The 17,812-nt window shown below is 38.4% G+C and overlaps 1 protein-coding gene across 6 annotated transcripts in view; it reads left to right on the top strand.

The window, feature by feature from the left end:
* Window positions 1-17,812, top strand: part of Unc80 (unc-80 homolog, NALCN channel complex subunit) — a 194,074-nt gene that overhangs the window by 6,697 nt on the left and 169,565 nt on the right. For all 6 annotated transcript variants that reach the window (XM_021198105.2, XM_029538632.1, XM_029538631.1 and 3 more), the window contains exons 5-7: window positions 7,956-8,079; window positions 10,418-10,494; window positions 15,921-16,060. In XM_021198105.2, coding sequence (XP_021053764.1) covers window positions 7,956-8,079; window positions 10,418-10,494; window positions 15,921-16,060 — 341 coding nt within the window. The remainder of the gene's footprint in view (window positions 1-7,955; window positions 8,080-10,417; window positions 10,495-15,920; window positions 16,061-17,812) is intronic.

Below are 17,812 nucleotides of genomic sequence, written 5' to 3' on the forward strand. Positions count from 1 at the left end.
CGAATGGGGTCCTCTCTGGATAGTCCATCCCTTCATCTCAGCTCCAAACTTTGTCGCTGTACCTATAATTTTTCATGGGGGTTATGTTCCCCATTCCAAGGAGGAANGAAGCATCCACAAATGTTCATCCTTCTTGATTTTCTTCTGTTTTCCATAATGTGTCTTGGATATTCCAAGTTTCTAAGCCATTGCATTTTTATTTTAAAATATTTTAAATGCATAAAAGAGAAAGCAAGGGTTGTATATTATAGCAAGCATGGTGACTGTCTAGATTTATGAGCCTGGTTATAGCATTTTTTTCCCTCATATTTCATTTGCATAAAATCATAGGTACCTCCAACACTGTTAAATATATGCAAAGACATACGTATTGGATTCCATTTCAGTACCAAAATAAGAGATAAGCTGTTCGTATGCTTAGCTGTTCTTTATCATTATAACCCCTAATGAATAGCTATGCTAGTAGGCAATGAATATACTAAGGAGGATTGACAATTTCTGTGAAGTACTGAATGACTATCAACTTCAGTTTTCATTTTTTTTTTTTTTAAAGTTTATTGTTAAACACAGTACTATTTTTTTAAGGTGACCAATCAAATTTCTTTAAAAGCTTTAACTTCCTACTACTAAAGGTCATTTGTAAGAGTCACTGAAGGGAAAGCATGTCTTAACTAGATTATCCATCTTGCTTTATATAACCTGCCAGTCCTGACCCCTGCTCACCTCTTCAGCCTCATTTCCCTCTGTTCACTAACCTTCAGGATTACTGGAGGTTAAGAGGATGGCTGTGGGGGTTTTTGTTTGTTTGTTTGTTTGTTGTTTTGAATCATCTTCTGGTAACATCTTGGGTGTTACCAGATCCTGGTACATCCTCAGATGCCATAAACTCATTCTTACGTTCAGGTCTCTGGACTATTTTCCTTTCTTCCTTGAACACAGGGCTCTATCTTTACATTCTCATCAACCCTTGTATTTCTCGTCAATCACAATCCCATCACTGCCAGATGGCAGCACATAAAGATACGTCTAGTATTTCACCCTGTGCCTTTCCTTAGCTACGGTCATCCCTAGGGATTGTTATACTTGCTTAAAAACATCTTTAATGGCCACTGCTCTCACTTGAACAGAGATTCCCAATGAACGGATGCTGGGTTGCTGTTTTCCTAGGATACAACTAGATATCAGATGAGTGCATGGTTCTCAATAAGTGTTTTGTTTTGTTTTGTTTTTTTAAACTATCTCACTGAGAACACCCAAGATGTTACCAGAAAGTGATCCAAAACAAAAAACAAACAAACAAACAAAATCTCCACAGCCATTGTGTGTGGATATATGGTCCTTAAGGATGAAGAGGACAAGGGGAATTTAGATCCTTTAAAAAAAAAACCCATAGAGATGTCCAAATGTCAATAAATAACATCTGGATTGGAGAAAAAGGTGTGTCCACAATGGTTGTAGTGTTATTTGGAAGACATGCCTGAGAGTTCTAGTCTGGGAAAACAAATGACACTACATTATGAATTAAGAGCCTGGAAATGGCTGCCATATGACACTCGGTAATTCACTTTTAAGTCTATGTTTTATCAAGTATAAGAACATATCTGAGAGCATACATAAGAACAAATCTACATAAGAACAAGTCGTACATAAGAACAAATCTGTGAGCATTCTGAGGATAAACAGCTTACAGTATTCTGTCTAAAACATAGAAAGCCATTAACAAGGCTTTGTTGTTTGTGTGTGAATGTTTTACTGTAACTAGTATCCTGTATTAATGGAAGACGGGTACTAACTGCTCTTTAAGTAGATACTGACAGAGTAGAAAGGCTCCCTGGAAACCTTCCAAGTTTTCGCAAGAGCCAAAGAATGGAGCACTTACTAAGGGATCAGTATATAAGGACAGTATGTAGTAACAGAACCATTGTAAGTAACTATTAGCTATATTGCTAGAGTAATTGATGTATTATCATTTTATTGCTATTGTCTAGATAATATAAAAATACAATTATTGAGTCAATAAATATGCATACAAGGCTTTCTGTGTTTGAGAGTGATTTTTTCTAAGTCACTGGAAAAAAATAGATCTATAAATTAGTATTTCTTGGCATTGACATTGTTGGCATTTGGGGCACAATAATCCTGTTTCTGGACATTACCCCATAAATTGCAGAATGCTTAATACTGGACATCTATCTGCTAAGTGTCAGTTATACCCTATATCCCTGAATTGTGACAATAACTCCAGAGGTCACCAAATGTCCCCAGATCTATAGGTGGTAGGAAATTGGTCTTAACTGTGACTAGCACCCTGGATTTCTCATTTGCCTACTAGCTATAGGGCTGTGTTGAGGTCTATTATCTCCCATATTCTTTCAACCCATTCTGGCACTTAGCAGAACTATTCAGCCATTTACTCTTCAATCTCCATCCCAGAACAAGATCAAATGCTATCTCTTCACTCCGTCTCCATGAGCTGTAACATGTAGCTGTGGTTGTTTGGTTGTTTGGTTGTTTGGTTGGTTGGTTGGCTCTCGGGATTTAGTTTTTGTGTTGTGCTTTGCTTTGTTTTCCCATGGTCTTCCTGATGCAGGACCTGCTGCCTGGAACACTTGTAGTCTACCCCTCTGCCTAGAAAGCAGCACATCATCTAGCATCAGAATCAATCTTTACTCTTCTCTTTCAGTAATGCTGTAGGGACAGATACAGTGTTGTAATTAGCTCGTTTACTGCCATCTCATTCTAAATCGCTCTCTTACTAGTTTGTGAATGGTTTTAAAGTAGAAATTGTAGTTGCACTATGGAAACTAGCACAGCATATGTATTTGGAAGTTAGTATTTATTGAATGAATTCACAAATTAGCATTGCTCATTTTTTTCAGACACAGTCACCGTCTACTTTTCTACTCCTTTCACTTATGCTTTGCCCAAATATTTCACCTATAATCATTAATCTAAATATTCTGTCAAATATATCTGAATTTTATACTAAATTTAATGAGTGAAAACAAATGCATTTGCTAAACTATGAAGTCTTTTGTTAACACTTATTTTTGAAGGAATATTTCTTGGGTACTTACTATATACAAGGCATTATTTAAAGTCTTGGAGAAATAGTGGGAGAGAAATCCAATTACAAGGCTTCAGTTGCATTTGAACAAAACCCATGTGTAAAGTATAATTTTTTTAAATGCTAGTTGCTGACTTAATACAGGTGCTTAATAATATCATAGGAATGAGACCTCAGGGAAATAGATAAAAGACACTCAAAATTTGGAGAGTCAGATTCTGTCCATGTTTAATCTGTTTTCCCCTCTCAGGAACCCCTAAATACCTTGAAAGTAACCCACTAACATAAGAGGAAGATACAGATATTAAAAAATGAAGAGTGAATTGGAGTAGAAATATGTCCACTTAACCCATGGCAACACATGGGTGTTCAGGAGGAAGTCCTCAGAGAAAGGTCTAGCTTATCTTCAGGAATTATCAATTTATTCCGCTGAATATGTAACAAATATAGCAACATGGTGGTAGTACCTGTGTGCTGGATGCTGGGTGTCACACTGAGATGCTGAATGTTAAAGATTAGGATTTTAACAAAAGATTTGAGTATTTCCTGGTGCCATTTCCACTAGAATCTTTAAGTTGCTTTCTTTTCCCACCTCATCCTCTTCTCCATCCTCATTCCTACTAGTGTTATAATTTGGGGACTTTAAGACTCATGATGTAAATAAACAAAACTGACTTTGATTGCCTAGGTAACCATGCATTACCTTGAAATTCTCATTTTCTTGCCTTCACTTCTTAGCCTGTTAGGACTGCAGTTGTGTGCCATTATTGTGGCTCCTGCTAGGATTTTGTTCATGTTGAGATTATGTATAAGAAATATGAAAAAGGATGCTATTTGGAACTAAGACATCATTAAAACTGGGTCAACCCAGGTTTGGCTCGTTGTATTTCTGAAGATACATCTGGAAGACTCTATTTAATGCTGATTCTCCTTGTGCTAGATGTTGTGTCTACAATCCATTTCAAGGGACAGCAGCCATCAGACCTTTCTAGTTGCTCTCTTAAGTACCTGTTGTGTAATGCCAAGTGGTAGCTAAACCACAGCAGCCCTGCTTTCAAAATCTCACCACCTCCATTTCATTCAGCTCATCTTTATAAATGGCAGAACCCAAAGTCCCAGGTGCCCTCCTTTCTCATACTCTATTACCAATCAATTAGTAAGTTCTGTTTCTGTGTCTCCAAAATGCACCCAGAGTTATAATTTTTCTCTCTGCTAGCATTCCAATCTACTCTTCTCTCATATAAGTGATAGCAATGGCCCTATGAATTGTCTCATTTCAAATTTTCCCCTTTCAGACTATTCTTTATTATTACTATTACTATTATTATTATTATTATTATTATTATTTTCTTTATTTACATTTCAAATGCTATCCTGAAAGTTCCCTATACCCTCCCCCCGCCCCTGCTCCCCTACCCACCCACTCCCACTTCTTGGCCCTGGCATTCCCCTGTACTGGGGCATATATAGTTTGCAAGACCAAGGGGCCTCTCTTCCCAGTGATGGCCGATTAGGCCATCTTCTGCTACATATGCAGCTAGAGACACAAGCTCAGAGGGTACTGGTTATTTCATATTGTTGTTCCACCTACAGGGTTGCAGCCCCCTTCAGTTCCTTGGGTACTTTCTCTAGCTCCTCCATTGGGGACCCTGTGTTCCATCTAATAGCTGGCTGTGAGCATCCACTTCTGTGTTTGCCAGGCACTGGCATAGCCTCACAAGAGGCTGCNATATCAGGGTCCCTTCAGCAGAATCTTGCTGGCATGAGCATTAGTATCTAGGTTTGGTGGCTGATGATGGGATGGATTCCCGGATGGAGTAGTCTCTGGATAGTCCATCCTTTCATCTTAGCTCTAAATTTTGTCTCTTTCAGACTATTCTTAATGACTTGATTGAACTTATTACGCACATGTCCTCTGCTTCGCAACCATTCTGCTGCTTCCTCTCTTCTCCAGATCCTGCTGAAGCCTCTCTCCTATCCGTTGACACTTCTCTCATGCTTGATGGCTTTCTTGGTTGTTTATTTTTCCATTCTTCTCTCAGTCTCTTTATTCGAGGCATGTAGTTCATTATTTTGATCCTTGACACATGAAGTAAACTTAGGAACTTTGCATCAGTGATCCATCCCATACTTTTCCTTGTGATACCTATGTGGAAACTCAATCATGTCATTTAGGTATTTACTCTGAACTCAACTTCTTTTGCTCTTTATGACTGCCTGTTTTAAAAAGTCAGCAACTTGACTGCTATATCTATCTACTTTTCTCCTGTGTAACCATGAGCAAGGACTTCTGTATGCTTTATTCCCTGATACACACAAGAAGCTAAAATAGTACCAGGTTCATAATGCATACTCTAGAAATATTTGAAATTAAATATGGAATGAATTTTAATAAGTACTTTGTAAGCTGCCATACTTCTACAGGGAAAGATTTTTTTTTTCCTCTGTGAACACATGTGTGGTTATGTTGCTAATGAATCCAGGACTCTTCTCTATGGACGGTTTTTTCCCCCCTTGGGGAGATGCAACATGAAGTCTACTTATCCCAGAAAAAGAAGGAAGGACAGACCAAAGTAACAAATGTACCAAAGTCACACTTGGTGTACCAATGAGCTCTTATTAGGGTTTCTAGCAGGAGTGTGTGAGAGGGGTTACTTACAGGCGCAAGACTGACTGAAAGGCAGCTTCATTACTGAAAAACCCATCCGAACATGAGTGATGATTCAGGAAAGCTGTGTGTCTGGTGCTCTCTGTTTAACTTGTGCATGGACAGACAGGTTAGAAGAGAAACACCTCAGCTGCTCTGGGTTGTAGTTTGCTGCCCCTAGCCTCTGTTTATGGCTTCTTTCAAGGTGGAGAGGGACCTTTTGAAAAATTTGCAAGTTTGTACTTTCCCAGACATACTCTTGTTGGTCTCTGGGGTCTCATGAGTCTCTTTCACCCTCCTAGATGGCATTCAAAGGAGTCTGTTGTTCAAGAGACCTTAACCTAGTCTTTAACTTTGTAGAAGAGCAACTGTGCTGGTTAGTTTCAAATGTCAGCTTCCTGCAATCTAAAGGCCCCTAAGGGAAAAGCCTCAATTGAAGAATTGTCTGGAGCAAGTTGGCTTATGCTCTTGTCTGTCAGGGAACTGTTCTGATGGTTCAGTGATGAAGGAAGACCCAGCCTATCATGGGCAGCACCATATTCTAGGAAGGGCATCCCGAATTATGTAGGAGAAAGTGAGCAAGCAAGGATGTGTTTATTCTCTCTGATCTTGACTATGGATGTGATGTGGGCAGCTCCTTCCAGTTTTTTTCCCTGACTCTTCCTCAATCATGGGCTGCAACCTAGATTTGTAAGCCAGATAACCTTTTCCTCCTCTCGTAAATTGATTTTGGTCAAATTATTTGTTATGTAACACAGCAGGAATGAAATGTGGACAGCAAGTCTCTAATGATGTGAGTTTTTATGGGACTTTTAAAAGGTATTTGTTTATTTCATATGTATGCATAGAGATACATACATACATACACACACACATACATACATACATACATACATACATACATACATACATACATACATACATACAGAGTGCCCTTAGAAACCAAGAGAGGGTAGCACAAACCCTGGGGCTGGGTTTTCAGGCTGTTTGTAAGCTGCCTGGTGAAGATGCTGGTGACTGAACCTCAGTCCTCTGGAAGATCAGCGAGTGCTTTTAACCACGGAGCCATCCCTTCAGCTCTTCATCTGGAAATTTTGTCAACACCCTTTGGCTGAAGGTTTCTTGTTATTCAATGAATTTGATTCGTGGTTTGTTGAATCAATTTTATTCTTCTACCTTTCCAGTTCCTCTTAGTTGGTATCTTCTAGTACAGTGGTTTTCAGCCATGGTTGCATAATGGGGTCCTTGGAGAGCTTTAGAGAATCCCACAGGGTTGCTAATTTAATAGCTCTCAGTAGAAGAGTGAAATGGGACTTGTGCCTCCTCTGAGTTTTAAAACTTCCCAAAGTGGTTGCAATAACACAAGTTTGGGTTGCATAATACTGTCTGTCTTAAATGAATTCCTGGGTCTCAGATGTGTTCACCCATCCGTGTTTACATTTCCTGCTTCCTCGTTCACTTTTTTATTTAATGATCTGAGATGCTTAAGATGTGATCTTATAACATGTTTGGACCTCTACCATATGAGGCTTCATTTTCAAATACTGAAGCCTCTCAATACGATACAATAATGAAGCATAGAATGTGTTTCTGGAAGAAGCTTTCAATTACAAATAAACTGGACATGCATGGGTGTATAACCTGCCGCATTTAACACATATTTATTGAGTATCTTTGTGCCCCATCTGCATTAAGTGACCATGCTGGGGTAGGCAGGAAAGGGGATTTATCAACTAGCCCTGGCCTTGAAACATTAAGGATTTTCAAGAGAACATTACAATATCACTCACTATAAAGAGTCAAAATATATTTACCTGATTCTGTGAAATACAAGAAAGAGAGAAGCACTGAAGACTAGGAGGTCAACGTGGCCAGGCTGTGAGCATATTGCCTTCTGAGGGAAGAAGAAGTACGATTACATAATTAAGAGGAACAGCACTGTATCCAAGCATTACGGGAGCTGCCAAGACTATGGAAATAAACAGTTCTCCCTCACTGCAAGCAAAACAATGGTTTATGTGTTCCAGGCTTTTTCCAAAGCTACATTTATTAATCTCTCATTTTCCATAAAGCAGGTCACTGTAATTTCCATCGCAATTGTACTATTGACAGGATCATTGTTTGCCTAGAAACACTCATCGGAGTGTTTGTCAGAGCAATTCCTTCTGAAAATGTTCTGTAGAAGATGACTAGTTTCCTGACACAAACCAGTTACTGAACACAGATCTTCACTCTCCCCAGGAATCTGATCTCACCTTCCGATTGGCCAGTGGGTTGGTTATATGGCAGCCTATGTGGGAGCACAGACAGCCTGAAGTCTCCGGCTTTACTGCCCTGGTAAAGCCCATAAGAAACATCATTACAGGTTTGTGTCTCCAGTACCCAGGGGACAGCCTTGCTATGCTCCCTCACAGTAGGGATTGTGGTAGAATGGCTTGCCTTTAAGAGGATAATGAGAAGCAATTCTTTCTGGAAAGTTGCCTGGGTGGCCCAGATAACATGAGACACATATGTTTGAGTCATGTAACTTTGGGTAAGTCATTTACCTATCTTGTGCTTTTGTTTCCTCATCTGAAAACTGGTAATTAAAATATTAATAGTGTTTATAAAAATGTTGTGAAGAATAAATTACATATGTATGTATGAGCTAGAAAAATACCTGTCATATAGTAAGAGATCACTATTATTGCCATTATTATTGAATCATGGGTATAGTCGATAATGTAGGTTGTCTTTAGAGATCTCTTCATAATGTTTTATTACCATCAGAGCATTTTACTTAAGAAATTGGACTTGTGCAGTGAGCTAGTGCTATGGTTGAGAGAATTGTAGAAAGAGCCCAGCATGATAAATTTATAAGTATACAGTAGGTTCGCCCTTCACTTTAAGTTCATCTTTTGATATATACGCAACTTAACTCTAGAATATATAATTCTACTAATGTAAAATAGAGAATCTATGCCACCTTACCTGGCTTCTTAATAAATGTAAGTGTGAAAGGGCATAAGGTACTTGTTTGGGAGTAAATGCTTAATAAACTCTATTCTAGTCTGTCCATCCTACTTTTAATGTCAATAATAAAAGTCAAAATAAATAAATTACATGGAAAATCTAAGGAAACATAGATGCTATAATCATATATATATACATATATATATGTATATATATATATATATGCATCTATGGAGATTTTTTTTTAGTTTGTAAGTTTTGAACACAGTAAGTAGAAAAAAGACTATAAACACATTCTTCTGTTCTTTTTCCTCTAGAACATAACGTACCAATTACCTGATATGTTAAGGAATTATTGTAACCATCAAATTCCTTATTACTCATGTGTTTGCAAAGATTCTTATTGTAACAAATAGAGTCATTCAAGGAAAACTTTTACAGGATAAAAAGTATATGAATGATATATATATATATATATGCATCACTAACTTTTGAAAGATAGATTAAAGAATGATATTGCAGTTTTAAATATCAAGCTACTAAATAAGTGAAGGTGCTAGAGCTGTAAATTCTAGATTTAGATGAAACCTAGCCTTAGACTCTATGTTTGGGATAAGATAAATTAATATGGATTCAAATAACTGGAGACAGAATGGAGGATGATTACTTTTAAAAAACTAAAAGTAATAGAAATAAAGCTGAGAATAAAAATATGAATAGATATAACCAACTGTTGGTAAAGTTTCATAACTTTGGGATAAGTTAAAGAAATTTAATTTTTAATTTTTTGAAAATTAAACATTTTAATTTTGCTGTAGTTTTCCTATACAGATGAAATAGCCCTTCACAGCTAAAGATCTGACTCCTGAACCTTGACTCTAGACCCACTTACATGTTTAGCAAGTTCTCTACCACCAATTTATGATGCTAACTCTGTCTCTCCCATTTTGATTAATACACAGACAGTCATTTAACACATTTTCAAGATTTCTAAGAAATTGTAAACCTCCCTGGATTCATTATTCACTTCCCTGTCCTTTGGATTCTGGGAGACACTCATTGATTGGTTCCATTCTCCTGTACCTGATGCCCTGGACTTGAAACGGTACCCAGTATCTGAAGAGAATTCAGACAGGACCTAGACCACATGACTAGATTTCAGTACCCAGTCATACCAGACACTGCTACCACAGTTACCAAATGTTTCTAAGCCGAAACAAAGATGTAGTACTTGAGTCTTACCATACATGTCTCACCACGCCTTACCTGGTGCTGGAAATACAGACGCTGATGCCACAAAATCTGATTTGGATCCTTCCTATACATGTCAAGTTAAACTTCCTCTTGCCTAAATTTTTCATCCATAAATCAGCATAATGAAACAGCAATGGAGTAGAATAACCAAAAAGATTAAAATACTTAACACATTTCAACTAGTTAGGACAGGCCTTGGTATACAGTAAGGGTTGGGTAGCCCATGACTGTCTTATTTTTATTATTACCAACTCCTAAACTTCAACCTTGTAAGTCAGAATAAAGAATAAAATTTGAATATATAAATTGCAAACCAAGAGATGCTTGTCTTTACTGGTTATTTAATTTCAGTTGCATCACACAAGATTTGATGTTTGATGTTTTCTTTCAAGGGGGTAATATCATCTGAAACCTGAAAATAATGAGAGCATGTGAGATAAAATGAACCTACAATCTTATAACCTCTGTGATGATTTTTTTTTCTATCATCTTTGTAGCCAAAAGAAGCTCTCCAATCAACAGTCAGAGTCAGACCTGTGAATCACCCAATCAAGACACAAGGCAGCAAGGAGAGGTTAGTTTGTTATGATTATGAGAAGAGGGGGCTCTTTGAGTAGTTCATTGTAAGGGCTCAGACTTCAGGTTAGACTCATAGCATGACCTAACAGCCCTCTCCTCCATCCTGAACATGTGGCTTTGCTCAGTCAAGTGTAAAAAATTAATTTTAAACATCTTCCAATAGTCTATATATTGAAACAAAACAGGGTATGAGTATTTTTATCTCAATAACCAGTTTATAGTAAATAGGATTTTATTTTGATGGCTAGAATGTAGCAAAAAGTATTAGCTGAAAAAAAACAACAAACAGTATTAGCTGTCACTCATCAAGCATCAAATAAAATGTCGTTTGATCTCCCTTTACTCTCCATGTAATCTGTGCAAAGTAAAAACTGGATGCCTTCCATTAAAGTTGGGTTCTCTTTCTGACATTTTACTCGCAGGAATAGCATGATCTTCCACTCTACCCTCCAAGCTAGGATCTTTGGTGTAGCTCTTAGGCACATGTGGAAACCAATCCTTTGAAGTGTGGCTATAGTGAATTGACAGTGTTAAACATGTAGGCCTTTTTGAAAATATTGCATGAAAAAGGAAACAAACATCAATGGTTTTATATCATTCATGCATTGAAATGAGTTTAGAATTAAAATATCTTACTAAAATTAATTTCAAACATTCCCCCGTGTGTGTGTGTGTGTGTGTGTGTGTGTGTGTGTGTGTACTAGAAAACAACCTCAATTGTTATTCCTTGGGTGCCATTTTCTGTTTTTTTTCTCCTCCTCTCCCCCTCCTCCTCCTCCTCCTTTTTTTTTTTTTTTTTTTTTTCCTGTAGAAGATACTTAAATCCCACCCCAGAGCGTCTATCTGCCTTGGTCATTGAGTTACCAGATGAAAGACACACTCAGCCTTTATATTTACAATGAGTCTTGAACAATACAAGAGCTGGGCAGCTGCCTACCCGCCACACTGTTAGAATCTACTTTCCTATTACTAACCCGAGTTATTACTTACTACTTACTATGTTCTATCTGGCCTGCTCTTAATTCCTATTGGGCAGCCCTCAGAACTATGCTCTCCTGACCCTTACCATGGTGGCTTCTCCTTCCTCCTCTCCTGCACCTTCCTCCTCCTGGTCTACCTCCCCCCCAACCCCCCTCCCACAAGCCCACAAAACTTAAACCCCACCTATGTCTCTTCTGCCCAACTATTTTCTGTTGCCATCTTTATTCACCAATCAGAATTAACTTGATGGCAGGGTTACAGGGGCTACATGCAGACTCCTGGTCTTGAGAGCTGCACTTACCATTACAGTACACAGTAAAAGACAAAATGTTATGCTTATACCTAAACCACACAAAGACCAAACAAGGAAAGAGAACTTCAGACCAATCTCCCTTATGAACATTGATGCAAAAATACTCAATAAAATTCTTGCCAGCTGAATCCAAGAACACATCAAAACAATCATTCATCATGATCAAGTAGGCTTCATCCCAGGCATGCAGGGATGATTCAATACAGAAATTCACCAATGTTATCCACTATGTAAACAAACTCAAAGGGAAAAAAAAAATCACACGATTATCTCATTAGATGCTGAAAAAGCATTTGACAAAATTCAGTATCCCTTCATGTTAAAAGTCTTGGAAAGATCAGGAATTCAAGGCCCATACCTAAACATAATAAAAGCAATATACAGCAAACCAGTAGCCATCATCAAACTAAAAGTCGAAAAATCTGAAGCAATCCCACTAAAATCAGGAACTAGACGAGGCTGCCCATTCTCTCCCTATCTATTCAATCTAGTACTCACAGTTCTAGTTAGAACAATTAGACAACAAAAGGAGGTCAAAGGGATTATAAATTGGAAAGAAAAAAGTCAAAATATCACCATTTGCAGATGATATGCTTGTATATTTAAGTGACCCCAAAAATTCCTCCAGAGAACTCCTAAAGCTGAAAAACAACTTCAGCAAAGTAGCTGGATATAAAATTAACTCAAACAAATCAGTGGCCTTTTTCTATTCAAAGGATAAACAGGCTGAGAAAGAAATTAGGGAAATGACACCCATCACAATAGTCACAAATAATATTACATACCTTGGTGTGACTCTAACCAAGCAAGTGAAAGATCTGTATGACAAGAACTTCAAGTCTCTGAAGAAAGAAATTGAAGAAGATCTCAGAAGATGGAAAGATCTCCCATGCTCATGGATTGGCAGNATTAATATAGTAAAAATGGGCATCTTGCCGAAAGCAATCTACAGGTTCAATGAATTCCCATCAAAAGTCCAACAGAATTCTTCATAGAGTTAGAAAGAACATTTGCAAATTCCTTTGGAATAACAAAAAACCCATGATAGTGAAAACTATTCTCAGTAATATGAGAACTTCTGGGGTAATCACCATCCCTGACCTCGAGATGTATTACAGAGCAATAGTAATAAAAACTGCACAGTATTGGTACAGAGACAGGCAGGAAGATCAATGGAATAGAACTGGAGATCCAGAAATGAACCCACATACTTGATCTTTGACAAAGGAGCTAAAACCATCCAGTGGAAAACAGCATTTTTAACAAAGTGTGCTGGTTCACCTGGCTGTCAGCTTGTAGAAAAATGCAAGTCAACCCATTCTAATATCCAATATATGCAAAGAAATCAATAAGTCAGACTCCAGAGAATCGAATAACCCTATCAAAATGGGGTACAGAGATAAACAAAGAATTCTCAATTGAGGAATATCAAAAGGCCAAGAAGCACCTAAAGTCAGCATCCTTAGTCATCAGGGAAATGCAAATCAAAACAACTCTGAGATTCCACCTCACACCAATCAGTATGGCTAAAATAAAAATCTCAGGTAACAGCAGATGTTGGCAAGGATTTGGAGAAAGAGGAACACTCCTCCATTGCTAGGGGAATTGCAAGCTGGTACAACCACTCTGGAAATCAGTCTGGTAGTTCCTCAGAAAACTGGACATAGTACTCACTACCTGAGGGCTCAGCTATACCACTCACGGACATATACCCATAAGATGCTCCAACATGTAATAAGGACACATGCTCCACTATGTTCATAGCAGCCTTATTTATAACAACCAGGAGCTAGAAAGAATCCAGATGTCCTTTAACAGAGGAATGGATACAGAAAACGTGGTACATTTACACAATGGAGTACTACTCACTTATTAAAAATGATTCATTCATGAAAATCTTAGGCAAATGGATGGAACAAGAAAATATCCTGTGTGAGGTAACCCAATAGCCAAAAGCACACATGCTATGCACTCACTGATAAACAGATATTAGCCCAAAAGATCCAAATACTCAAGATACAATACACAGACCACATGAAGCTCAAAAAGAAGGAAGACCAAAGTGTGGTGCTTCGGTCCTTCTTCGAAGGAGAACAAAATACTCACAGGAGCAAATATGGAGATAAAGTGTAGAGCAGAGACCAAAGGAAAGGCCATCCATTAGCCGGGCATGGTAGCACACGCCTTTAATCCCAGCACTTGGGAGGCAGAGGCAGGCGGATTTCTGAGTTTGAGGCCAGCCTGGTCTACAGAGTGAGTTTCAGGACAGCCAGGACTACACAGAGAAACCCTGTCTCAAAAAACCGAAAAAAAAAAAAAAAGGAAAGGCCATCTAGAGATTGTCCCACTTGGGGATTCACCCCATATGTAATCCATATGTAGTTACCAAACCCACACACTATTGTGGATTCCAAGAAATGCATGCTGAATGGATCCTAATATGACTGTCTCCTGAGAGGCCTTGCCAGAGCCTTACAAATACAGAGGTGGATGCTCGAGGTCAGCCATTGGACTGAGCGTGGGGTCTGAAGTAGAGGAGTTAGAGAAAGGACTGGAGGAGTTGAAGGGGTTTATAACCCCATAGGAAGAACAATATCAACCAACCAGAACCCCCCAGAGCTCCCAGGAACTAAGCCATCAACAAAGGAGTACACATGGCTCCAGCTGCATATGTAGCAGAGGATGGCATTGTCAGGCATCAATGGGAGGAGAAGTACTTGATCCTATGAAGGCTCAATAGACGCTCTAGTGTAGGGAAATAGAGGGTGGGGAGGTGGGAGTAGGTGGGTAGGTGGAGGAAAACCCTCATAGAAACAGGGGGAGGGAGGATGGAATAGAGGGTTTTCGGGGGGGGGGGGACTGGGAAAGGGGATAACATCTGAAATGTAAATAAAGAAAATATCCAATAAGAAAGAAAAAATAAAAAAGACAAAATGTCAACACTTTGCTTCTTTTCTGATACGGGATCTCACATTGACCTGAAGCTCACCAAGCTGGCTGGCTTACAAACTCCAGATCCTTTCTCTGTTTCCCCTGGCAATCTGACTGTCCAGGGGTTCTGGGGAATGAACTCAGGCCATCATGCTTACAAGGCGAGGACTTTACTGACTGATCAATCTCCCCAGCCCTCCTTTACCATTCTTAAAATTAGTGATTTTCACTATAGTCCGATTCAATATGCTTTTCTAATATACACATTTCTGTCTTTACACTGTCAGTTCTTGACTTGAAGGTTCCAGTTCATCAGATTTTTGTTTTTGTTTTAGTGATCTGGGCTGGAGCTAAGGTGTTGGTTCCCACAAGGTAGGCAAGCATCCTAAATGGCTGAGACACACCCCCAGACTTCCAACTTGTTTTCCATTTCCCCAGTCACCACAAACACATGAGGCATACTCATGCTAAATGGCTCTTTGTTAAGCTTCTGAGGGCTTGTTTCAGGAGATTTCTAGCTGTATTTGTCTTTCTATGAAGTGCAAATGGGTTTTGTGTCTTATTTTGTGTGTGAAGATAAAATACATAAGGGCTAAGTTGCTTTGGCAAATGCTTGAGAGTCTTTGTACATAAGAAGTTAATCTATGATATCTATAAAACAGTCTCCCATTACCTGAGCAAATTTGGATGTGTCAGCAAAATGGAATTAAAATAAATTACTCAATAAAATGAATCGTTGAGTGTATGCTTACACACCAGATAAAGGTCCCCGCAGACAAGCGAAAATTGTGTTATACCGATTTTTGATGAATGATGGGAAAACTTCCACTCTCAGCTTACTTCCTGCTAAGCTGGCAATAGGCTGAGCCCCACACCCCTGTGTTGTCCCAGTTGGTGCTGGTTTGACTTTCCTGAATTGTGGGGTTCACAACTCGACATGCTAGACATAGAGATGAAGAAGAAAACAATGAAGGGCAAGATGAAACAAAACAAAATACTGAAACCTAATGCTAGGGATGAGACTGGAGCTTTCCATAAATCTATTTCCATTGCCTTTTAGACAAAGGCAAATCTCTAGTTCTTCCTTATGCTTCAGAGAGAACCTTCAATATATGACTCTGTGCAGGAAGGAGGTAAGTCTAGAGGAAATGTGTAAAGCCGGGAAAAGAACTAATCTACTGTCTCACCTCCCAAAGGGACTTCAGGTGGTCAGTGAAGCACTGCAGTCGGATTCCATCTCACCTAAGGCCACCATCGCAGGCTGCCATCAGGGAAACTCCTTCGATGGAAGCCTGTCCTCCCAGACGTCCCAGGAAAGAGGCCCATCACATTCAAGGTACCTCACTGAAAAGCTAGATAGAAAATGAAATGTATCCCAGTTACCAAAAGGTTAGGGTCTAGTTTCTTTTCCAGTCTCTATTCTTTAAAATATGGATGTATGTTTTACATACATATATAGTTCTAGCCAAGATATAAATTGTTATTTCCAAATACATGTTATGAATGTCCCTCATTTCCTCATTTTAACAAATTAGGCTAGAAGTAGCAAGACATGTCAGATTTAATGAGATGCCTGACTTAAGTATTCAAGTGCAGAAATCCCAATGATATTATAAGAAGATTACACTGCAGCCGTGATTAAGGCTCTGCTGTGGTGGATAAGGGTACTTTTCATCAGTAAATCCCTGTGTTGAAACGGGTGTTGCTAAAAAGCTTTGAAATTATCAACTCTACTCCTTAAACCTTCCAACTCTACCCTGTTATTCTGTGAATGTATCAAATTTGCCTTCAAATACTTTCTACAAGAACCAAACTAGTCTACCTTTTCTAAGTCCCGAGTGGAGTTATAGAAACCCAGATTCACAAGAAATACCCTTTCACTTAAGGAGCCATAACTCATAAGACATCTGTGTGTTTCTATTTTCCAGTAAAAGTATTGTTTGGGTGATAGTACTTTAAATTAAAATTTTAAATATCCTTTTATTGAGTTAAAATTTCAATGCTGTAAAGTCAAACATGTTAAAGTTAATATTTTAATCATTTCTTGATACATTTGCCAAGTTGTGCAACTGTAACCAAAATCCATTTTAGAACATTTCCATCATTCACATGTGTGGTTAACTCCACTCCCACACAGACTTCAGAAAGTCTCTGATATGGTTTCTGCTTTGTTTTGCCTTTCTCAGCCCTGTGTACAAATGGAATGGCTCTCAGTTGGTATCTCACATCTGCCTTCTTTGATTTAGTGTAATGTTTTCAAGGAATTTTTATTTATGACATTGCACTCATCAATGGTTTATTCCCCTTTATTGCTGAATATCCTTAGCTTGTATAAATACATCAACATTTTTTACTCATCATTGGATAGATAGTTTGTTGCCATGTTTTGTATATTATGAATAACATTGCTTTGGCACTCTTTTTCACTTAAATCTTTTATGGATATAGGCTTCCATTCCATTGGTGGACAACCATGAGTAGAATTGCTGAATTGTGGAGCAAATTTATGCCCAAATTTGAAACGAACTATCTTTATTTTCTGACATGGTGGAACTATTTTACACTCCTCCAGATATATATATCTTTGTATCTTCAGGAACATTTTTTACTGTTTTCTGTTTTTATTATAGTCATCCTAATGGGTTCCTACTGTGGCTTTTCTTTCCTTTCCCCTAATGACTAAGCATGCTAAGGATACTTTCATATGCTTATGAGCCATTCAGAAGTACTCTTTTATTAAAGGGCTATTCAAACTCTCCCCACATTTTAATGGAAGTATATAAATGTTCACTTTTAAGAATTTTTAAACATATTCTGCATACAAATATCTTATCAAAAAAATGATTCACAGGTATCTTCTTCTAGTATTTCACTCGCCTTTTCATCTGACAGGTTTTTATTATTATTATTATTTTCTTTATTTACATTTCAAATGCTATCCCAAAAGTTTCCTATACCCCTTCCCCCACCTCTGCTCCCCTACCCACCCACTCCCACTACTTTGCCCAGGCCTTGCCCTGTGCTGGGTCATATAAAGTTTACAAGACCAAGGGGTCTCTCTTCCCAGTGATGGCTGATTAGGCCATCT

Source organism: Mus pahari, chromosome 5 (assembly GCF_900095145.1).
Source record: "Mus pahari chromosome 5, PAHARI_EIJ_v1.1, whole genome shotgun sequence".
Taxonomy (NCBI): domain Eukaryota; kingdom Metazoa; phylum Chordata; class Mammalia; order Rodentia; family Muridae; genus Mus; species Mus pahari.